Below are 23,909 nucleotides of genomic sequence, written 5' to 3'. Positions count from 1 at the left end.
AACATCCAATTGACTGCTTTTGGGTTTGGTTTATTAATAGCTGGTTTTAATTTATTTTTTGGGAGCATTAACAGCACAGCATATTGATAAGAGACACAAAGCTACTTTTGGTATTAGAAAAGCTGCCCCTAAAGTTGTACTGGAAAGGCTAAACATAGTAGAAAATATACCATTATAACATTTTCAGCATTAGTGACACTTCTTCACAGGACACTTCTTACCTGAGCTGTCCCTTCAGACAGGTGGGATACAGGGCTCAAAAGGAATCGAAATTCAGCCCAGTGGGCTTACCCACACAATAAATCTACTTTTACAGAGCACTTACAAGGTTCCAAGCCACTGGGGAGCTGGTTCTGTAATCAGAGGCAAATTCCAACAAGCAACAAAAATCTGGGATTTTGAGCATATACTTGTCTAGAAGCTCCAGAAGTTTCCAACCATCCCAGATTCCCCACTGTATCTTGTGTCAAGAACACAATACCCCAGAGGACCTTTCCAAACACTGGTATGAGACATCAACATTTCTTTGTCCAGCTCCAAGCACAGTGCCCACCACTGCAGCGAGGGCTCCAAGTCCTTGTCCCCTCCTGGGTTAAGCCCAGGCAGCCAGGCACCAGCGTGGTTAATGGCCAGCTCCCACACCAGAGACAGAGCCCTAGGCTCTACCTTGATCTATAATAAGGAAGGGAATAAGCACTTTCAGGATGTAATACATTAGATCAGTTTTCAACATCTAATTTAGGATTACATTAATTATACCCTAGAAAAGCTTATTTCTCTCTGAGGGATTCTGGACAGCGAGCTCAGGCAGTGATATCCACTGATGAATCCTGCACCTCGCCATAGACTCATCAGGCACACGTGGATCTCTGGCAAACCCACTGCACCCATTCTTCTATTTCATTAATTCACTTTCCATTGTGTCTTATTCTAAAACTTGAATACACAAGGCAGCATCAAGAAGTCTGCAGCTGCTGAGATCTCCTATTCATATTTTTCTAATAGAAATCAGCTCAGTTTTGTCACACACACAGTCTCATCTTCCATTTCAAAAGGAAGTCCAGGTCTTGCTAAGCCATGGTCTCACACATTACGTGTCAGACACATTGGGTCTGTGCCCCCAAAGTGTGCAGAAAAGGAAAAGCATCTCCCACTTCACATTTTATTGTGTGAATCATTCCACACACCTGCTCCTGTTGCAAAATACCTTCATGAAAATGAAGAACACATCCAGAATCAGAACAAACAGCTCACTTCTCCCTCACCCTTGGCTCCAGATACAAATGTATCAGTCAGCATGACCCGACTCCCATTTCCTGATCTGCCCACTGTGAACTCCTTACCTGATCAATGTTTTTACCCAAATCAGAAAATCCTGCCCTTTGGTGCCCTTGTTAGGCCAGGCTGCAGCCTTCCTCCATACAAACTTCTCCCCTTTCAGCCAGGGAAACTTCCAGGTGATTGCTCCATCTATCAAAGTTCAGATCTCCTTGACTCCAGTGTCCTCAATAATTCCCTTCTTGATAACCCTAGAAACTTTGTCCTCAATAATTCCCTTCTTGATAACCTTAGAAACTTTGTTCCCATAAAATTTTACAGTGATTCCTCCTTAGTTCTTCTGCAACAAAAGAAAACAATTTCTCCACCACTCTCAGCAGGCTCTTTGCAGAAATGTTTTTGTTTGATTTTGTTTGTACAAATACATTTTGTTGACTGTTTATTAGAAGCATGACCAGAAATTACATTTGCTTTTACTATTTCAAAGGCTATTTTGGTGGCTGAGCCAGAGCATGCTTTAGAAGTGAATAATAGGTTTGATATTTGGTTTTCTCTCTCCAACATCAGTCTGCATCTTTCAGACTGGAAGATGGTTTATGAAATTAAATTCAGGTTTATACTGTTACTTCATAAAGCTGATACTTGGGGATCATATTAAGATCTTGGTACATTTAGTAGCACCAAGAGTGAACTCTTCCCTTTCAGCCTTAACTCCAGCTTGTACCTGCAAGGCAGCTCCTGCTCTAAGGGAGAAGTGCTTGGTGCCACCATGTTCAGATTCCAGTTTGTTTATGTAGGACAGGCTGTAATACAGCATTAATTCAACACTGCATTCCCATTTACAAACACATACCATTACCAGGCACAGGTACATCACCTGTGCTTCCAAAACCAGTGGCATTATTGCTACTTTACCTTTGCTTTTAGACTATGTGTTCATGCAGGGCAAGTCCCCATTTCCTCACCTTTTTGTGCTGCCTGATTGAAAGGAAGGTACTTCCTTTTTACCTGTTTCTCTTTGTTTTACTTTGGGGTTTGGGGGCACATGGGGAAGAAAGGCAGGTTTGCATTGAAGATTTAAGTGCTTGGAGTTAAGTAACTCCCCTAAGAAAGCAGATTGCTACCTTACAACATTGGTACTATATTCTCTACCAGCAGGAAAATTACAAGGAATGCTTTCCAGTAAGGAAACACCCTCAGCTCTCAAAAATGCTGCTTGTGCTTCCAAAACCCCAAATCAGTCTCCATCCCTACCACTTTGCTTTACAATATAGAAATGCATGACTAATTCCTGCCCTCCATAGGCTGCAGAGGGGGAACCACCAGTGTCCTGCTGCAGGAGTTCTGCTGCCTTCAACACACATGAGCAAAGCACAGAACTTCGTGTCTCCTGTCCTGGGCTAACCCTGGGCTCCCAGAGCCCTGCTGGGACATCTGCTCAAAGCACTTTCAAATCCTCTCTGTGCTTCTGTGTTTAGTGCTCAGCAGCACTCCAGCACGTGAAGTCAAAACACATGATCTTGTGAAAATTCCAAGGTGCAAAATTTCCTACCCTTCTGAGCATCCTCAATAGCAACATTGCACACTGCTGAGCTCTGAGGGCAAGTGTTGCCTTTTCCTATGAATTTAAATGTGTTTATTTCATGTGAAAGATGACAATCTTGTTAACTTGTACAGCCAAGTGCTTTGTACAGAAGCAAAGAGGCAGCAGTTTATTCTTCAGGTCCTCCTTATCTGAGGGATGACACTGTCAGGAAAGGGAAAACCCTTTTTGTTATCTCCTGACCAAAATCTGAAAGGTAGGGGGTCAGTTACACATCAGAACCACATTTTACATCAATAACATTTTACTACATATTTTATTACATCAATGGCTTGAAAAAATTTTATTTTGATGTCAGCAAACATTGGAAATCATAGAAAAATGAATTATGTAGAATTTCACAAAGGAATTTACCCCACTATAATTCCTCATACAGTAAAATAATCCAAAACCAAATGTTACTTTTCAGTGGCTAAGCAATTTTATAATGCTATGAACATTCATCACAGTAAGTGTGCTGAATAATAGAAAACAGGCAAAAAAGACATTTAAAATATTACTTACAACAGCATTATTACAACATACTTTCTTTAAAATCCCAACGAGTATTTCATCACTTCAAAAGCTATACAGCATTTCCATTATATTTGCAAACTTAACCTTATACATCTTTTAAAATCTTGAAAAAACTTCTTTTAAGCAATCTATAAGCAGTTAACAAAATTGATAAAATCTACATAATGGAATACTATACACTCCAGTATAAATTTTATTTTAGGAGAATATGAATGTAAACACTCATTATTATACAACATGCATAGACTATACTGACCTTCCATCTTCTGAACTGTAACTTTCACTGCAATTGTGCTTTACTATCAACAGGAAAAGCTGCATTAATCCAGGGAGTGGCAGAAAGTATTTGCTTTAGGGGCATTGCACAAGATCACTAGATTTTGACTTACTGAAGACAAGCTGGAGCTAATAAAACATTTTTTCTCCTTTTTTTTTGGAAAATATCAGCCCACTCATTGCTGAATGGGCTATGTACAAATTCATACCAATTTGAAAAATAAATGCATTATCAAAAAAAATCTCCTATGATATTTTTGCATTTCATTGACTTGGAGATTTTTGTTCACAAATCCAGTGATCAAGTTAGTGTAATGCACTGTTTGGCTCATATTTGGTGTGCAAGAATACCAACAGAATATTAGCGAATTCATAGAATAAAAACTGAAATTTAAAGTGACAATGAGCATATTTTAATACATAATGTTTCTGATGTATTTGTACAGGAAAGAAAAATGTTTGTCAGGACATTGCTTTAAGAGAGAGTAAGAGTTTCACTCTTATTTTAACTATTAAAAAAGTGTTCTAGTGGATATTTATGGGGTCTTCCTGGTTGCAAACTTGTAAAAATATATTAAGAAACCATTATCCCCATAGGTATTAAATATATTGAGACACAACCATTGTGGTTGCACTACCAGGTATGGCTACTACGGTCTTAAGCATCTGATTGTACATTGTTGCTTTACTGTTAAGCACAACTGAGGCATGTATTTTTTTCCCTTGGTTATAAGATTATATTACAAAAATTGATCACTGTTTCAAACCAGTTAAACACGAATATTCAAGTAACAAGGTTGTTTTAATGGATAAGTGAAAAAAGAAGTTACCTAGCACTTTACACAACTACATAAAAATTAAATAGAACAAATGAAATTTGTTTATGCATATGCAATACACTTTTATATCTTTAAGATTTCTAAAACTAAAACTTAAACTATCATTTTCTTTAACGATACCATATTTTGCACAATAACTTATACTTAGGAGAAATAATTTCCCATTTTCCACAAAATATATATAATTATGACATTCACATCGATAGTTTAAGAAACAAAATTTAAGTGAATATTCTTATTTTATGCAGTTATCTTTGTGGACCCTTCTAGTCAGAATGCAACCAGTTGATGTATCTAATGCTTGACCCATTTAACAAAAGAAAAAGAGGGTCTTCACTTAAACAAGGTCAAACCATTTCAAAAGCTAAAATGATTTTATCGCATTTAAAAACATAGTTCAAGAGAATGTAAAAAACTAAACGTTTAAAATACAGTGCTATTATATTGCATGTATCAACTACAATAAGATAGCAGTAAACTGAAAAATAATTAAACAACTTTTTTCTTCCTAATATCACAAATGATACACGTTTCCCCCTACCCCATGGGGATGAAGCCAAAACACAACTTTTCTGATAAGATGGACAGATTTGAGGGCAAAAAACCAATGAGAGGCCTCGCAGGTACCTAAGTCTCCAGCAGAAGCCTGTCCTGATGAGCTCCCCCAGCTGGGATGCAAGCTCCCACACCAGTGAGGACCTGTCTGCATGCACTGGTACCAGCAGGAGGTTCAATATTCAATACTAGAGTGTTTCTAAAGAGCAGCATTGCTTTACACCACAACTGTAACTGGATTCACAGTGCTATTTGCCCGGTCTTTATTCCTAATTCACACTGGCTAACTCCTAGCATTCCTTCCCACAAGAGACTCCCAGCTCCAACTGGCACAGGTCTGAAGGAACATCTGAGCCACCAGAGCTGCCAGGTCACAGCAGCAGCTAGGCAATACAGAGGATAGGGAACAGCTCCCTTCCAGCCTCCCATCACCTCAGAGGATCTCTCTGGAGCTACTAGAATGGAACTGCTCAGAAACAGCTGCCAAGTGGCTCAAAGGGCTCTTTTGGGGCTCCACACTCTAACCTGCCCTAGGAAACCCCTACCTGCGCTGTGCCTGTGTGTTGCTGCCCAGTTTCTGACATGGAACTTTCCTCCAAGGCTAAGACCAACCTCAGTGCCACAAAAGGCCACCTCCCCTGCCTTTCCTGGGGCTGTGACCACACCGCAGGAGGTGTCAGAGCCAGCTCTGTTGCCCAGCTGACATCAGCCTGCCCTGCTCAGGTACAGAGGGCAGAGCCATCACAGCACACAGCACAGCCCAGCAGCCAAACCTCAGCACCAAGTCCAGGGCCTGGCCCTGAGCTCCATCACCTCAGCTACAGGCCAGGCCACAGGCTAGCTCATTTCAAGTTGTGTAAGAATGGTGCTGTACATCACTGTGTGCCATCTTGGCTTCAATCCTCTGTAGAGGAAGAGAGGCAAGGAAGGTCCTTTTCTCCACCTGCAAAGACACCTGGTGGTTTCTTCCAACATCATTAAATTAACCATTTTTAAATGCTTTGTGACTAGTGTTATTTTGCAGCTTTCCACTGGATAAGAAGTAATACTGCTGCTTCTAGCTTCCCTGGACACTGTCTGCTCAGCAGGCAGCAACCACCCTGTTCAAGGTGCAAAGTCCTCCCATGGGACTTGCAAGAATAGCTCCAGTTCAAGCCAGCTAGACAGGCCACAGCATAGGCCATCCGAGCAGAGGGCTGGGATTTGAAAGCTGCATGCACCAAGTATTTGGAAAAGCACCTCTTAGATTTTAAATTGCATATTTTGGTTCAGAACATGAAAGCGATGTGTGCTTCAGAAGGGTTAAAATGGCCAATGAAAATTAACCCAGTTCTTCTCCATTACACTTGCAAGAAACCAAAAACTCCTGAAGGTTGAATTTTGTGCTCCAACCCTCATCCAGACTTCCAGTGGGAGAAGCAGTTGGATGACTTTGGCAAACAGCGCTCTGAAGAGGAATGAGACACTGGGACAGAAAGTGATCTATGGTAGCCAAATGCAAAAAGGCACATATTCCCCAAAAGGAGAGGCACCAGAGAAAGTTGTTTTGACTTAATCCCATAGAGGATCAGGAAAAAGAAAGTTGTGTAGCACTCACTTAACAAGTTACAATGCAAATGCTGAATGCCAGGGGTTAAATAGCGTATCAAACAGTTTCAGGTTAAGTATTCCCTTTTGCACTAAATAAAAGCCATTAAAATATACAGGAATAAAATGCTCAATTAGGGAGCTTTCTATGAAGCAAGAACACACAAATACAGTGGAAAAAATTGCACAAACCAGAAGTGTAATGAGTTACATCTACAACCTTGGACTGACCAAACCTTAGAAATAACATTTCCTATCACTTTGCATTATGCATGATTGCTTGCTAACATGTCCTGTCACTGCAGAACAAACCTGCCACGGCTGGCGTGTGCACAGGCCCCTCCTTTATAGAAAGCTCACTAATCATAGTGTCATCGTAAGAATACACAGGAAGCGGAGACCACGAGGCCATGCAGCAATACATACTTATACCCTAAGGACCAAGTGTTATAAGAACTCCTAACGTGTAGAGTTACTGTGGGGCTGCTAAGGAGCTCCTTGTTTTGCAGGTTGGTCAAAATTTATAGACAGGTGTTACTGGTTTTAGAAGTCCCCATGCTTAAGCATGACGTTGGTGAAATGGAGAGCTGAGCTACCTGGGTGCTTTTGAAAGAAAGTGGAGGCAGTATGGAGGAATGAGGGGAGATTAAGGCAGATGTAGCACAGGACTGGAAGCGTTTGCCTTTTTTTTGGTAATAGCTGCTTGTCCACAGATATGATGCAGATGGCTGTCTGAGGTTTGCTAATACCTGATATCCTGGATAACACAGTAGTCAACACAAATTGTTCTAGGCTACAGCACCTTCTCACGAAGCAGATGCATATCTGACATCAAGAACAGAAGTAGCCTGGAGGGAAGGGGAGAGAGAAAAAGCAGACATTTAGTTTAAAATCAATACACACAGGCTTTCTAGCATCTGCAAATTTCAGCCCAAATCTATGGTACTGACAGTGACAAAACATACAACCCTGCCACATGGGGGGAATTCCAACAGCTTTCACTGGGATTTGTTGTTGGGAAACTGAACACATACAAATTAAGACTAGAGTTGATGCTGCTTTAAACCAACAGCCTCACCTACGCCCTGCAAATAAAAGGAACTACGGCCCCTTGCTATGGCAAAGCCCAAAGCCCTCACAAGTCTGATGAACCTTTCAGGAGGCTGGTGGCCAGACAGCCAAGGCATGCCAGGGAAGAAAGCACCCACGGGATTTCAGTGTTAGGCCAGCAGAGCCTTCTGGCTACTGCTGAATCCACCTGACTTGACCAGACACTGCCTGTCCCAGTGCCCCCAAGAGCAGCCATGCAGCACTGCACAAGGAGGAACCAGGAACCCTTGTCCCAGCCCATGCAGGTCACTTGTGTCACAACCCCAGTGATGTTTCACCTTGGCCCCAGAACCACTGAACCAGACACCCAGTCATCACTTGGCTTATGCCACCTCTGAAGGCAGGAGCTCCACATTCACAGCTTCTTTTGGTCTGGTTCCCACCACTCAGCACTTGATCTGCTCCAGAGTGGGCACCTTCCATCACTAATCTCAGGATCACGCTTGTTGCTCTAGTTGTCATTTTACCAGACCTTGCTGTCATGCCTCCACTCTCCCAACTCATCTGGGATCCTCATTGCTCCAGTATCCACCCACCTGGCCACATCAGCCCACTCCAGCTCCTTCTGAAGCCATTGCTTCCCTATGTCAAGTGAAATTCCCCTTTTTTGACCTCAGCTTTCAGAAGCAAGGATGTATCTGAAGCTAGGAAGAATTCCAGAGGGCCCAGAGAAGAAAAGCTCTGCATTATCAACATATAATTCTACAGGACACAGGAAAAGACAGTAGCAAGAGCCACATATCTTTCAAATTGGTGGCTATGTACTAGCACCAATGCGGGTTTGCTCCATCCCTCAATTCTGGAAGAATGGAACAATTTCACTCACACACACCAGTGAAGGCAAGTGTTCTGAGTTTGGTTTTGTCCATTTGTCACACCTTTGGACTTAGTTCCCAAATATATATAAGCAACTTTGAATTGCATGTTATTAGGTTTTGTGAAGCAGTGAAGTTCTGCTTTTTAAATGTCTGAAGGACAATGAATGTCCAAGTGATGCAGACCCTAATCAGAGCAACAAAAATATACAGCACACTGAGAAGTTTTTACCCCATGCTCAACCAAAATTTGCCTTATGCTGTTGACTGTGCTTGCATTTACAATGCACAGTTTTTTCACCAAGTTGTCTTTTAAATTAGGCCAAAGGAAGTCCTTGATCAGACTTTTTAACACACAAACCTCTACCATGGTTTTCTTCTACAAGACTAAGTATTAACCTTTATTGTTAATACTGAATTTTTGTAACTAACTTCCATACTTAAACATCCTACAGCCTCTTTGTTAATTTCAAACCTATATGGCCTTTGGAAAAGTGTTAACTCTGAACCTCCATCAAGAACAGGCTGTTCCTAAAATTTGCCTTTACAGAAACAGATGTAAACTTAAGGAAACTTTGCCTTTAGGCAACTCCAGAGTGAAGTTCCATGCACTCACGTTGCTTATAGCTTTCTTCCCTTCATTTGAGTGAAACCACTCGCCAAAAATTAAAGAGCAAGCTTTGGCTCAGAAGATTCTATGATCAAACCTAGCCAAACCTAGAAGAGCTGGGAGAACTGAGTGCAGGGAAAAAATCCAAAATAAAGATGCATGGGGTTTCAGCAGAAAGAGGTATTAAAACATCTATGTTCTGATGAGATACACATACTGTCAGAGGGCTGCAAATTTAATGTTCTCCTTCCACTTTCATACAAGCCTGGATCTCCCAATTCCCCAAATCAGTACTGGAATTGTATACCCAGATGAAGTAAAATATGCACTGACTGAAAATTGACAAAATGGCTTTTGCAAAGACTATATATATAAATACACACACACATCTATCTGAACTGAGCTCTGATTGGGAATTTGGTGTGACTTTTAAATTGGATTTACCTCATCTTCCTCTTCAGACATTTTAGTGGAATTATCAGGAGATTTTACAGGCTTCTGGCTATTGGTTCCATTTGTCTCCTCTTTGCCATGCTCTGCCTCCCACTCCTGTAGGACTTCATCTATGTTGAAACGACGTCGATAATTTACAAAAAAGTTTTTCACTTGCACCACAGATTTGTTTCCAATCACATCAGAGATTGCCTGAAAGTCTCGGCCATATTTCCTGATTGCTAAAAGCAACAAAAACAAAAGCAGTGAGTTATTTCCATAAAGACCACAAATCAGGCTCAAGTCACAGCATAAAGATCCAAAGCTGAAGTTCTGTCAAGGTTTCAAACCTTCTTCAGATTAATGCAGAATAAAAAAAAGTCTGATCTGGGAAAGAGACACAGTTAAAACCAGTGCTGGAGAAGAGAATAGAGGTGTAGTAAAAGATGGGTGGAATCAAATTTAAGGCCTGTTTAAATCTGCCTGTACTGCTTGAAAAGTCACACAGACAAAGATGACAGCAGTGACTCCAGCTGAGTTTCACTTTCTGAAAGCTTGGACAGGCAGACACTATGTCCCAACATTCACATGATGCCATTTATGTTGCTCAGGGATGGGAAGGAGGAATATTGTATCCCTGTTCAAATACATTCTTTGGGCATTAGTACATGGCAGTGTCCAAGTCCTCCTTCCTTACCTTCTGAAGAGAAACTCAGCTCTGAAATGAACCAGGGTTTTGACTACCAACAACTGAAGTACAAATAAACTTGTAGTGCCATACCTTGTACAGCAAGAAGCTGCTCATCTGTGGTCCAACGTGCATTAAATTTCTGGACGACCTAGACAGCAACAGCAACAAAAATTAGGTAACTTCATTTATATACTTTCACTTGTATCTGAGCTCATAAAAACCTCTCAAAAGTGCAACAAAGAATTCACTGTTAGTCAAAGTATATTATTAGCATTTATCTTCACAATTAACAAAGGTCAGAAAATTATCTCACCTCTGGAAGTCTGTATTGTTCTATACCACCTTCAAGCTTTTCTTTGAGCGCGCTGTTTGTCTGTTTGATATTCTGAATCTGAAAAGAAAGTTTCATCCCTTTAAGAAGAATTAAAAAAAAAATCTTTGCGCAAGCCCTTTTCCAGCAGCCTTGGCAGGGACCTCAAAAGCTCAGCCTTCCAGTTTTTGTCACAGCCTGCCCTTTCCAAAAAGAAAGTTTGCTATATTGGAATAATGTACAGCAGGAGCAGCTGGCAAATCAGGAGATCCCATTTAATTTATTCTCTGCTGTCTACAAGTTATTTGGAGCAAGAACTGTCCCAACTTCCAGGTCTGTATAAAGCCCAGCATAAGAAGACCAAACCCATCTGCAGCAAGTAATGAATCAAAGACTGCTAAAGAGTTCAGCTTCTCCCGGAGTGCCGGAAAAAGGCTTCAGGCCAAAATACCAATTCTATTAACTTCAATAAAGAGCTTGAGACAGATCTCTGCTTTAGAAACAGCAAAATGCTCAGATCTAGGCAATAAACTCATGTAGCAAACCTGTATTTACTCACAGATATTTGAAAAACATTTGTTTAAAAGGCAGATCCATCAGGGAAGCAAAAGGTACATAAGGAATCTGTATGATACCTGTCTAGGAAAGACTAAGCCAAACAAATCTGCAGCTTCTGAAAGTACCACGTGAAAAGGCAAAGGAAAGAGCTGCTGCAGTTGGAAATTGCATACTGCTGAAACCAATGCCACCTGAGGAAAGTCACAATTAAAACTGTAGAAGGAATTCTGAACTGCAAGAAAAGCTAGGGGCCAACAAATGTTCCTTCGAGTCCCTGCTATGAACTTTCCCTAGTTTTACTTCAGGTCAAAAGTAGGCTTGCCCACGGAACTAAAACCTGAGAGATGTAAAACCCAGAGCTGCATTCAGAGCACAAGGACAGTAGCTTGTCAATTAAAGCATGTAGCATTGTGCATCATCACTGCCAAGCTCCAAGTTTCTGCCAGCTTTGCAGACTGCACCAGGCAGTGCCAGCAAACCCAGCAGTGACTCCTGTGCCATCCTGCTCGTACCTGCCGCTTGATTGAGACCAACTCCATGTCCAGTTGTCTGAGTACAGTGGTAGCAGCTGTGGCATTGGCAGAAACAGCCTCCACATCTTCCTGGGAAAGGAACATTCCTTTGGGAGGTTTCCTCTTTGCTCTGTTCTTGGCCTGTGTACTGTGCTTCTCCTTCTTCACCTGAGGGACAGTTTCAGCAGGTGGCACCTGGCAAACAGCAGTCAGTCATTTTACAAAACCAAGTATCTTTAGAGATCCCTTCCAGCTCAAACCATTCTGTGACTGATTTTTAGCCACATCAAAGGCTGGAGAACAACAATGTCAGTAGGCAGACAGGAGGACATTTTTGCTTTCAGTGGCATGTCATACAAACAGTCTTATACAAATCTCTCCTTTCCTTTAGCAGCTTTCAGTGTTTACAGAGATACTGTGGTTGCCTTCTCTACCCATTCTCATTTTGGGAGACAGATGCCCAATTTTGCATTTGCTAAATGTTCTGGTTATTTTCAAACCTCCAAAACCCTTCTTCTTGTTTTCATCATCAGATCTGGACACACCACCAAGAAGGAAACAAAGTGAAGTGTGGAAACAGAAAGAACATAACTAAAACACTTTACTGAGAGTTGTTTTACTACCTGACAGAGACAGGAAAGAATAAATCAAATTTATTTAAAGGCAAAGGATAAAGGATAGAGGTGACAACAGTGTAATTCTTAGACTGTTACACCATTTCTTGGAAGCCAGGTTTTCTTGCATAGCACTTGAATATCAACTGTTCCATCAAAATGGTGCAGTTTTACCTAAAATAAATGTTAAGTCTTTTTTTGAAAAAGGAGTATTTCACAAAGCACTTCCTATTTTTATCCTTTATGTCTAAAGCAACGACAGGTAGATTAGCCAGGACACTTACTACAGATCCTTCTAGAGCAAAGCTGATTCTAAGATAGCAAAACCATTTCTTCCTGAAGTTACACTCAACAATCAACTCATACCTAAGATGTTTTACCCAGTGACTGGAGCCTGGCCAAGAACACAGAACAGAAGGGTGGCAAGGAGAGAAAAAGCAGAGGGGAGGCAGTACATGTGAATCCTCTGCTTGATCACTGCAAGCTTTACACACATTGGCTTCACTTGGTGCTATTGTTTTCCTCCTAATTTGCAGCTACATGCAGTTTCTACACAGTTTGTAGCATTTGCCCATTAGCATTGAATGCTTGCCTTTGAAACCACATGAAGCTGAGCACCAAACCCAAGTATGAAGTTCTGACTCCCAAAGGACTCCAGCACAGCTGCCATGAATAAAAGCTTTCACCCTCCTCATGGGCACAATGGCCAGAGCCCCACAGCAGCAGCAGCAGTAGTGTGGACAGTTGCCTGCTCTCAACCTTTTTCTTCCATCCATTGGTGCACAGTATTCCATGAGATCTAATGCCTAGGGCAAGCCCAGAGGTAACTCTGGCCATTGCAGGAGGGATACCCCTATGTCCCTCTGCAGACAGGAAAGCAGGGGGTGAACAGGAGAAACCAGACTGGTTAGCTATGAACAAGTGAAGTGCTGCTCTCTGCTTCAGAAGGGAGCACTTTGATAACTGAGCCAGGTAAATTATTCAGCATGGACAGACATTTCAGATCCACTCATATTTCATCTACATACACTGCTTCCCAGGACTACACAGCAATGCCTCACTGCAGGTTCAGCCTGTCTGATGACCAACAGGCAATGCCTGCAGTGCAAACATCCCAGAAGCTTCAACATTAAAGAAAAATGATAGCAGTTTCAAATTACTGTTTTACACAGTTCAAAAAATGCAAAGCTCTTTTGTGTTGCAGACAAGAACCAGAGCTCCAGCAGAACAGTTTTTGACAGCTCCAAATGCCTCTAGGCCCCAGCAAAAATTGGAACATCTAGTCTGTCCTGGAAACTCTTCATTCCCGGCCACACGCATTTCTCTTGAGAATTAAACCAATTTTTGAAAACCAGAGAGAATTAAAATGCAGGGATTTAGAAGGGATTTAGCAGTACTCCTGTTTATTAAGATATTGCCACTGCTATCCAGTGCACTTCAGTCTTACAAACTCCTTAATGCAATGTTCCCTTCCTCAGATTTCACTGTGTAAAAAGAAGATAAAGGTATCTCAAGCTGCATAAAAACAGAGCATGAAGTAGGAGGCACTTCCAGGAACAAGGAAGATATAAAGGAAGCAGGTCTAGGTCATGACCTCAGTATTACAGAGTCACTATGCAAGGAAATCCAAACAATTGCACTAACAATTAAATTTAAAAAAAGAACATTCTTCTTCCAATGATCCTCAAAAGAGGAAACAGATGAAAGATTTCAGATACTCTGAGAAATCCCAGTATTACTGGGTAAGTCAGATAGCAACCAACAGGTCTCAGAGCTGAAAAAACCATCTCTGCAGATCTGGGACAGGGAGGTTCCTTACAGTAAGAGTCCTGGGCTGCTGGCACATCACAGCCCCTGCATGTCTGACCACATCACTAAAGAAACCTAATGACCAAGGACAAACTTGTCCCCTCCTGGTTACCTGCTCTGTCTCTCAAGGCATTTCAATAAGCCCTAAATTCAGGTACTGTAGGATCAGAATCACTGAATCCTTAAGTTGGAGAAGACCTCCAAGATCACAGAGTCCAACCTTTGACCAAACACTCGTCAACCAAACCACATCACTAAGTGCCATGTCCAGTCATTTCTTGAACACCTCCAGGGATGGTGACTCTGCTATGTTCCCAGGCAGCCCATTCCAGTGCTTGACAACCCTTTCAGTGAAAAAATTCTTCTTCATGTCCAACCTGAACCCTCCTTAAGGACATTTTCTCTCATTGTATCCCTGGATGTCTGGGAGAAGAGACCAATCTCCACCTTGCTACAGCCTTTCAGGCAGCTGCAGAGAGAGATGGAGGTCTCTCCTAAGACTCCTCCTCTCCAGACTGAACAGGCACAGCTGAACTCTGAACAGGCTATGAAGGCTGTCAGCTCCATTTTCAGGACAATCCCTGTCCTGAAGAGTCCCCACAAGGCTGCCATGGCACACACAGCCAGACTCAATACACTGCATGAGTTTCAGATTGGTTTGAGTGCCATGGCCTGTACCAGTGTTACAAGGAGGGCACAAAGCCTCCTCCCACACTCACATTTTCTGCAAAAATATCTTGATGGTAGCTGTCCAAACCAGACATCTGATCTGTTTTGGCCTTACATGCAGCCAAGCTGGAGAAGAACTATCCTTCTCTCTTCTGCAGCAAGTTCAGGACATGTCAGTATTGGTTGGGAAATAATAAAGGGGGGTTAACAGAGTTCTTTTACAGATGAAAGCTTTTGAAGAGCTTACAGAAAAATCTTAACTGCAAATTCATTAAAATAATGGGAAATGAGACAATAGCATTATTTACAAAACACTATAGAGTTACAGTACACTGCTGGAACTTAGCCAAGTGAGAACCCTTCCTGAGTGTTGCTGAGGCTTCTGAGAACTCAGTTTCTTGTAAGGATTAATACAAATGGCTTCACATCCACTCTGCCTCCAGGAAGACATCAGGAACATGCTGGAAACAACAGCAAAACTTTCCTGGAAAGTCTAGAGAGCACCCTCACGTGGGTGAAGAGCAGATGGAAATGTGGTGATTTTTCAGTTATTTCCATGCAAAATTATTTGTTGGAGGAATTAACCTCACAGAGTGACTGACAAAACCATAACTCTAGAACCCTTTTTTGACTGTGTGGGATCATGTCTTTAAACACTTCTAGAGGGTTTTCCCTAAATATAACCTTTAAAAAAATTAAGAAATAGAATGACCAGGAGAGAGAGGCTGGGAGAGAAATCAGGCTAGAAGAAACCAGGAAAGGGAGCTAACTTCAAGGAAAGAAAGTCTTAATCATCTTCCTGTAACTCATACATTCAACCCACACTGCTGCTGAACAAGGTGTTTTTATTTAGTAACAGGTAACCTGCAGGTTAGGCACATGGAGATGAAGTATATGATCTCCTGCAGGGCATCACAGGCTGGGTTTTTATAACTGTTGTATTTGTGTAGCTATTTTCATCCAGAACTCTATGCCCACGGAAAATGAAGTCCTTGAAGTGAAACACAAGTACTACATTTTGAGCTGATGTGACAACAGGTTAAGGTCACCCTGCCAGACAAAATTAACTAGGCACAAAAGCTTTCTCCTTTACTTTTCACCAATAGAGCTGCAATCCTGGTGCTGGTGAAGTGACAAGGATTGCTGGGGATTTCAATACATCAGGAATGTACCTTAGAGTCTAACATGTATATAAACATTCTTCTGTTGGTCTACCTAGAAGAAAAGGATGGATCCCCCCTCCACCAAGCCATCTCCATAGGGGGATGTGCTTCTACTCCATCTCCATGCAGTTAGGTTGATTTAAACCACTGAGGGTGGTTTAAGCTAACACAGAGAGAAGATAAAAGGGACTGGAAACAATCACATAGTACATTAGCATGGGATGGTGAAGTGTTAAATTTTCCCAGCTCTATCCATAACAACTTCTTTATCTATACTTGTCTTGATCTAAGAATAATTCTGAAGACAATTCTTTTCTTGTATGACAACTAGACAAAGCACTAAAGAAAATTAGATACTGTCACGAAGAAGCTAGTAAATAAACACTTTCATTTTTACAGGAGTAAGAAACAGAATTATACCTCCTTTTTGCTCTCCTTGTTTTGTTCAACTTCAATGTCAATAGGGTTATTTCCATTTGCTTCTTCCATTTCATCCTCACTGGAAGACAAAAAGCAGACAGTACTGTATTAGTTTGTGAGGCTCTCCTTTTCTATAAACAGCATTCTAAAACAAAAGCATGAATGCCACAGCAAGCCCAAAAGCCTTCCCTAGTTTTCTTCCCAGGATGTGGGTTTTTTGGGGAGTTGGTGTTGATTTTATTTGGTATCAGTTCAAGTCAATGAATTCTAAATTCTGAGGACAGTGCATACAGGGACACTTCTCAGCAGTGTACTTAGGCAAAATAAATCTACACAAATGAAGGCAAGAGACATGAAATTAATTCCACAAGTTATCTTTGAAAGAACATGGGACACCAAGCATTTTTACTTTAGGCAAACTGGGACAGAAAGAAAGACTTAAAAATACAGCAAGTAGCTAAAACACAGATTCCATACAATTCCTTAATATTCAGCAAAACAGAGATGCACAAGATGAACTCCCTCAAGAGCAAGCATAAACAATGCTTGGTTTTTCTTTTCTTTTTTTTTGTTTTCAGTGACAGCCTCACATTTTATTCTCCCCGGAACAGAAAAAGATGTTATCAGTTACAGAGTAATAATAGGCATGAATTGAGGCCATATTGAAAGCAACCTTGGCACACCTGTCCAGTCTGGTTTAGGTGGAATTTTAATCAGACATCAAATCAAATGTGTTTTCATGATTTAGAATTTTTCTACTGTACACAACCAAAGTAAATTGCATTGTCCATTTGAAATGATGCCCAGAAACAGAAGAAATAAGCTGATGTAATCAAAGCATCTTTATTAATCAAAAAAAATAAGCCTATTTTGTCATGTCAAACTTCACAGTCTGTGCTGAGGAGCACCAGCTGGTGCAGATATGTCCCAGCTCCAGGGCAGGGCAGGGCTGTGCTCGCAGGGAGCAGGAGGCAGCAGGCACAGCACATGCTGCTGAGCTTGGCTGTGGCATCAGCTCTCACCTGGACACGTCCCTGCTGCAGCCACAGCCCCAGGAGGAATGGGCTGCCATCCTTCTCCACAAGAGCAGGCACTTGTACAAACCACTTCTGCTCTCCCAAGCCACCTGGCTCAGCAGCTGATTCACAATTTAGTTTGGGTCATGATGATTCCAGGGAATCCACTCCCAAGCAGCCCCTCCCAGAGCTGCACACACAAAGTCCATCACATTTGTATGGGAACAGGTGCTGAATACCTGGTCCCAAATGCACTGAGAGCTGTGTTAGTGGCAATCTGAGGGGTGGGGGAATTTCCCTGCCTAGCCACAAAAGGGATATAGATGTATTTGAGTGAGGTACCTCAGACTGCCTCTTCTCTTAACCCCATCTCTAAAAGAACTTCCTTGTGTTCTCAGCTAGGTTCAGATTTCAGCCTTTTCACAAGTCTTTGCTGTGCTGATAGTTTTTTCTTGTATTCTAGCAAGTCCCCTAGACATGAGCTGAATTAAAGCCCACCTCCTCATTTCTGCAGACACAGAATTTGCCATAACCAAAGAACACTTTTGAAGTTCTGCCAACACCAAATGGCACAGTACAACCTGAAAATCCAGGCACCCTAAACTCACCCAGAGTGGATCCCACACCCTGCATGGCTGCACTGACAAATCCTTTGAGGGTGCAGGGGTTTGACTATTTTACATAATGGAGGGGAAGAACAGAAATCAAACATCAAGCTAAGTTTGGTGCTTAGCTTCCTGCAGATGTAAACTAAGTTAAGCATTCCCAATCCAGCTGCCTTCCTCAAAGGTTACAAAATTACAGCACATGGCAGCCCATACAGTTCTTTCCCATTCACCAGATGGCCTGAGGTGCTACTTTTCCTAGCAAACAGCCATAGGTACTGAGAGGTATATTTCTAAATTCCAGTAATTTCATTTGTGAGCACAGAACAAAAAGAGAGATGAGTATTAAAAGACCTTAAACTGCATGGTCCAAGACAAACACATACTCCATACAAAAAATTCCCCCCCAATCAATAACTTAGTGGGAAAGCTGAAGAACTAAAACAAAAAACCCCAACAACCAGGATGGGGAGAAGAAAAATAGACAAGTCTTTGCAGAGAAGAGAAAATAATGGAAAAAGAGACTCAGGTCAAAGAAAGCCAACCAAATACTGGACAAGTTGGCTGTCAGTATTCTCCTGGCCCTGCCTGCTAAGTATTGCTGACCTAAAGGAGAGATGGGAGAGGTTGAGTGAGTCATTGGTGCAGCACAGCTCAACCCTAGAAACACTTTTCTTCCCCCTTCCCAAACAAGAGTTGCTCACATGCAGTGGACCTAGCAAACAGCCAACTGGGAAATGCAACAACCCCTCTGAGGGGAAAGGTGTTTGCAGAATTTTGCCCAATTATGTCAGAAGTCTTCCAAAGGCAGGCACACTTCAAGTCTGGCTTGCAAATACATTCATTGCATTTTAGAGCAGGTTGAGAAGGTACCTGCATCAAGAAGTTGGAGTTGCTGCTGTTCAGAGTGGTTGTTTTTGTCAGTCACCTGAAACCTCTGCATTTCTGAGGCTCTTTCAGCTCCAGAACTAGGTGAAGCCACCAAGTGACAGTAACTGTACAGATACTTACACTGCTGACCTTCCTTCAAGGGCTTGCCTGGGTATCCAGGGGGGTGAGCTTGCAGAAAAGGCATGACTCAAGCTCATTTGCTAAATCTCAGTGTCTAATGACCTCCTGAACACCACCAGCCTCACCCAAAAGCCAAAGCACCCAGCACCACTCCCTGGAACAGCTCAGCCAGAGAGCTCATCCTAAGCTCCCCTGTGCTACCCTCCTCTCAGTCACTCAAAATCAGAGCCTTAACTTCATCTTTCTCAGAAAACAGTTTGGCCCAGCAGCCTTTTCTTGGTCACAGTTTTCTAAGATGCAGGAGAGGAAGGGTCTGTGTGTGTACAGGCACAGGCTCAGAGGGCTCCTGCACTGGAGCCTGTTTCCTGTAGCAGGTGCACGTTCTCACTCTGCTGAGCGTCACATGGAGGAAATAAAGGCAGATTTCAGCTCTTTCATTAATTCCTTTTACTGTCCTGCTTATCAGCTTATCAGCTTTTCTGGTTCTGCTGACAACAGTGCCAATCAGATTGTAAACAGATTTAATTTCAATTTCCCAACCCTCAAGCAGTATCACAGAAAAAGTTCTAGAATGGTGGGACTGTAACCAGTGCACTGGAGGGCAATCAGGAATTGCAGTGTCAGAAAGGGAACACAGCTTACTGCCAAGTGCCTTTTGGCTTTAAGCAAAGCAAAGCATAGCAGGGAAGAGGGGTGGGGAAAGGTGTGGTACCAGGAAACATTTTGGGGAAAATCCTGTAACTGGTTTCTTACAAGCTAACAGGAATTTCTGGGACAGACTAAAGAAATCAGTGTGTGCAATACAAGACCTTTCTGCTTGCAAACCTACCTTTCCTCACGTTCCCTTTTTTGCTTCCGAGCATGACGGTCCATCACACTGGTTTTAGTCCTTGTCTTCTTCCAGGAGTAGTAAAATTTCACCAGGCTGGCTATTGATTTGTCAGGAAGCTGCAAATTAAACATGCATCCTTTTACATGTTTATATGTAAAGTATCCCCAGAAGTCCACATACAATTGTTTTTCCAAGGAACATCTGACCTCTCGATATTGGATTCTCTCAAAGGCTCAAGCAAGGCAGTTCTGCAGCCTTTCCAAAAATTATCTATGGGGGAGCATTTCAGGTTAGTGCCTACTATTTAGGACATCAAGGTGTCCAAAGAGCATCTCAGCAAGCTTCCCTCACCAGTCAAGCAGGTTCCCTTCAGAATAGGGGAACACAGCAAGAGCAAATCTGAAATGAGGCCTCAAAAGCGAGGTAACAATTTTAAAGCCAGAACAGACCTAAAACAGACAGTTTTAAAGCCAACACAGACATATGTAAACAATCACAGAAACTGCTGAATTGCAAACATCCCAAGCATATCTTTGATGTTTGGTTAAATAGGTTTATTCACACCATTCACATGACAAAGTCTATTCAAAGGTCTCAACAAAGGATATTTTCAAAAGGTGAAATGCTACTGTATGGGGAACTGAGAGTACAGGAAAATGGAAAATTTTTTTTGTCCTCTTACACAAATGCCATTACCTTGTAACTAAGAATGAAAAGTCTGCCTCCAAAAAGCACAGAACTACATTAAGACTAATTCTCTACTTTTGAGGCACTTTACAGGGATGCTCTTACACAGGACTTTTGAAAGGTGAAAGTCCAGTCTTTCCTGATGAATAAAACATGTTTTACTTAAGTGTCTGATTCAGTTTGAAGGGCAGAGCAGGTGAGGAGGAAAACAAAACTCTGAGCAAGAGCCAGATCTCTTTCACTCAAACACTGCAGTTTAAGTCTTCACCTGAGACAAGCCTGGTTCTCAAACTGCAGACTGACTTTAGGTTCTAATAACAGATCACACCAGCACTCCCACTCTGGCTCACAGCTGCACACAGGCAGAAATCCACCTGGCAAAGCACAGGTGCTAAGTCAATATTGTGTTGCCAACAGCCATGCAACAGGCTGGTGTTCTGAAATTAAAGAGAGTTCCACAGAACCAACCCAGGGACAAGGCTGTTCATGACAAATATCCACTTGGCTATAAACCTGTACTAAGAGTGCCAAAATATCAGAACCAGCTCTGGTAAATAATCTAAGTTGCCTTTCCTTCTCTGGCTTTGGAGATTTCTCCCCTCAGTTCCAATCTGTAGGGGTGCTAATGGGGCAGCATCTATAAACTAACAACTAACTCCTGAGCCATTGATTCCTGTCCCCTGCTAGACACAAAGCTTTAATTCCTTTCAAGCCATTTAATTCCTTTCATGCAGAATCACCTTCCTGGGAGTAACAGTAAAAAAATATCATTACCTAGGGAACAGTGCAGGAGCTTGGCATCCCTGCACTGGAATGCACTTCACTCAGGGACAGAGCCATGCTTCTGCACATAAACCAAAGTGAGAATTTCTTGCTTTGGCAGTTAACCAGCCAACAGGGTGGGCTTTATGTTCCCTTTTTCCCCAGGACATTCCCCTGCCCTATTTTCCCTCCTACAGAAGAACTCAGGAATAAAGCAGCTCCACTCTTCAACAGTTCCACCACCTGACCCAAGGGAATGGGAGACCCTAGGACTCCAAGAACATTTGGAAATAAATGTCAGTGAAGGACAAGGAACATGAAGGAAGACATGATGAAAACAAGCCTCTTTCTGCCATCCTTTTGAAAAGGGACCTTCATCCTTGGAAGGCAAGTCACCTTTTACTTTTCAGCAGGATCAGCAATACAGACCTGTGTCACATGTACTTTAAAGAGGCTCAACACTCTGCAACAGCCTAGGCTCACTTCAAAGGGTCACAGACAGTGGAACTGGGTCCTGCTGGAACACTCAAGAGGCTACTTTACTGAAGGAGAGCAAAGGACAAAGTCTAGTTCCCACCCAGGTGATGAACCACTTGAAGACACTCTCAAGATACAATTAATAAAAATTTTTACAACCCATCCTCTCCCTCTTTCAAAAGAAAACTGCACATTCCCTAGTCCTTCCCTTTCAGGCAGAAATCTATCCCTGAAGTTTTCAATCATACATTTAAAACAGCATCATTACCAACCTAAAGCAAAGGACTGAAGCTTGCAAGGATGTATAAACCTCCATCACAGCATCTGCTGACAGTCCCAAATCACATTAAGCACAGACTTCATCATTCAATAAAATTAATTCCTAAAAATCAGGCTATAAGAAAGGAAATCAACTTTGCACAGAGATGATCTTTACTGCATATGTGTGGGCATGTCTACAGACCATGCCTGAACTCCAGCTGAGACAAACATTACCATAGCACAAAAGGGGGCTGAAAACTGTAATTTCCAACAAAAAAAAAAAAATCACAGTCATAGTTTATCCTGAACCAGTAAAGCACTTCAGGAAAACACTTCTACAGAGACTCTGGGAATAATATTGTTTCTTTCTATTCATGGTAGCATTTTCCCTCTCATCCCCTTTGGCCTGCTCTCTCTCAAGAGCATCAGACACACATTCAGCACAAACAACACTGAAGACAACAGTCTGTTCTGCTTTCCCACTCCTGCAACACCACTTACCATCTGCTGGATCCTGTGAAAGGTTTTCCCATGGAAACTGAAGGCCTGTTCAAACAAGACCTTGTCTTCCACTGTCCATTCATCTGGGAATGGAGTAAAGTTTGGCAGATCTGCCAAAGACTTCTCAATGTTGTGCTTGTGCCAAAACAGCATGCCGAGAGCCTAGAAATAACACAGACACCAAGGTGACAACTGTAATCAAAAGAAACACTACTGGAAAATGGAAAGGGAGAGCTATGACATTTTTCTCAGGCAACACATTAGACATAATCTCTGAGTGCAAGAAACCTGGAGTCCTAGGCTGTGAAGACCAGACCGAAGTTTATCAAAACCACACAGGTCATCATGTGATAAAAGATCAGCAACAGGAAGGTGGGAGAAAAAACTTAAGCAATTACTTCAACTTTACTGATCATGGTATGCACAGATAAGAGCAAAGGCTTGGGAAGTCTACCTAAAAAAGACTGGAGGCAGCTTCTTTCCAGTGCTGGACTCCATTTCCTGGCAATTAGAAGGATGGTTTCTTTGACAGGGGTTTTTTATAATTGTTTATGGGGTTCTTTCTGAGGAGGAACAGGAAAAGAGAAGAGAATGAAACAAGAACTGGAAGAAGGAAAGAACATGCATCACCTTGACTTGCTGCTAAGAAGTCCCTAGCCCAAAGGAGGAATAAATCTCACACATTCTGGGAGCTGCTCTTTTGTTCCCTTGAGAGAACAAGGGAACAAAACGAGAGACCAAAATGAGAGACCTCATTTTGCTGTTGCAGTCTCTGCTTCTCAGTTCCAAAGTGCCTGTGCTGTGCTTCACCACCTGCAAACCCTTCCTCTTCTGCTGTCTCTCAGACACTCGTGCACAGCCCCCCTCTCCTACGGCTCCACAGCCCCTGTGTGTTGTGACACAACACTACCCCTGGCATGCCAGCAAACACTGCAAGTCATTTTGGGAAGGCCTGACTCTGCAGAGCTAAAAACCAGCCTTTCACAATTGCTGTGAAGTGAAAACAACCCCTAACATGCTGAGTAAAACGTAAGAGTAACCCTCTCATCATATGCAAACTCAGCTCAGGTTTCACAGCCATAGTTACCCTTAGCTAGTAGTTTCACCCTGGCTGCCCAGCGTTACAAAATCCCTCCAAAATCGGGGTTTCCCCATTACTTTGCTATGCAAAAAAGTAGTTCCTTTATGGGATCTCACGCCCCTGAGATACTGCAGAGAGCATGCATATAAATGTTAATGTTAGCCAAGATCCTACTGGACTCTCAGTGCTGCCTGGACACCTTCTCCCTTCTGCCATCACACAGAACAAGCAGTAATAATCTCAGTTCTAGCACAGTCACTTGAGATGTCACAGAAGCCACACAGCCGTTCTGGCAAGGATGGGTCAAAG

The 23,909-nt window shown here is 42.2% G+C and overlaps 1 protein-coding gene across 1 annotated transcript in view; it reads right to left on the bottom strand.

Moving 5' to 3' along the window:
* Positions 1–3,138: 3,138 nt before the first annotated feature.
* The window catches only part of RCOR1 (REST corepressor 1), an 81,821-nt gene continuing 61,050 nt past the window's right edge, over positions 3,139–23,909 (bottom strand). The window contains exons 5-12 of the mRNA XM_058026838.1: positions 22,520–22,681; positions 19,829–19,947; positions 16,368–16,446; positions 11,693–11,887; positions 10,626–10,703; positions 10,403–10,460; positions 9,634–9,863; positions 3,139–7,502 (exon numbers count right to left, since the gene is read on the bottom strand). Of these exons, the coding sequence (XP_057882821.1) occupies positions 7,461–7,502; positions 9,634–9,863; positions 10,403–10,460; positions 10,626–10,703; positions 11,693–11,887; positions 16,368–16,446; positions 19,829–19,947; positions 22,520–22,681 (963 nt within the window). The 3' untranslated portion in view covers positions 3,139–7,460. The remainder of the gene's footprint in view (positions 7,503–9,633; positions 9,864–10,402; positions 10,461–10,625; positions 10,704–11,692; positions 11,888–16,367; positions 16,447–19,828; positions 19,948–22,519; positions 22,682–23,909) is intronic.

The sequence above is a fragment of the Melospiza georgiana genome, chromosome 6, assembly GCF_028018845.1.
Source record: "Melospiza georgiana isolate bMelGeo1 chromosome 6, bMelGeo1.pri, whole genome shotgun sequence".
NCBI lineage: Eukaryota > Metazoa > Chordata > Aves > Passeriformes > Passerellidae > Melospiza > Melospiza georgiana.
This window is presented reverse-complemented; position numbering and strand designations above follow the sequence as displayed.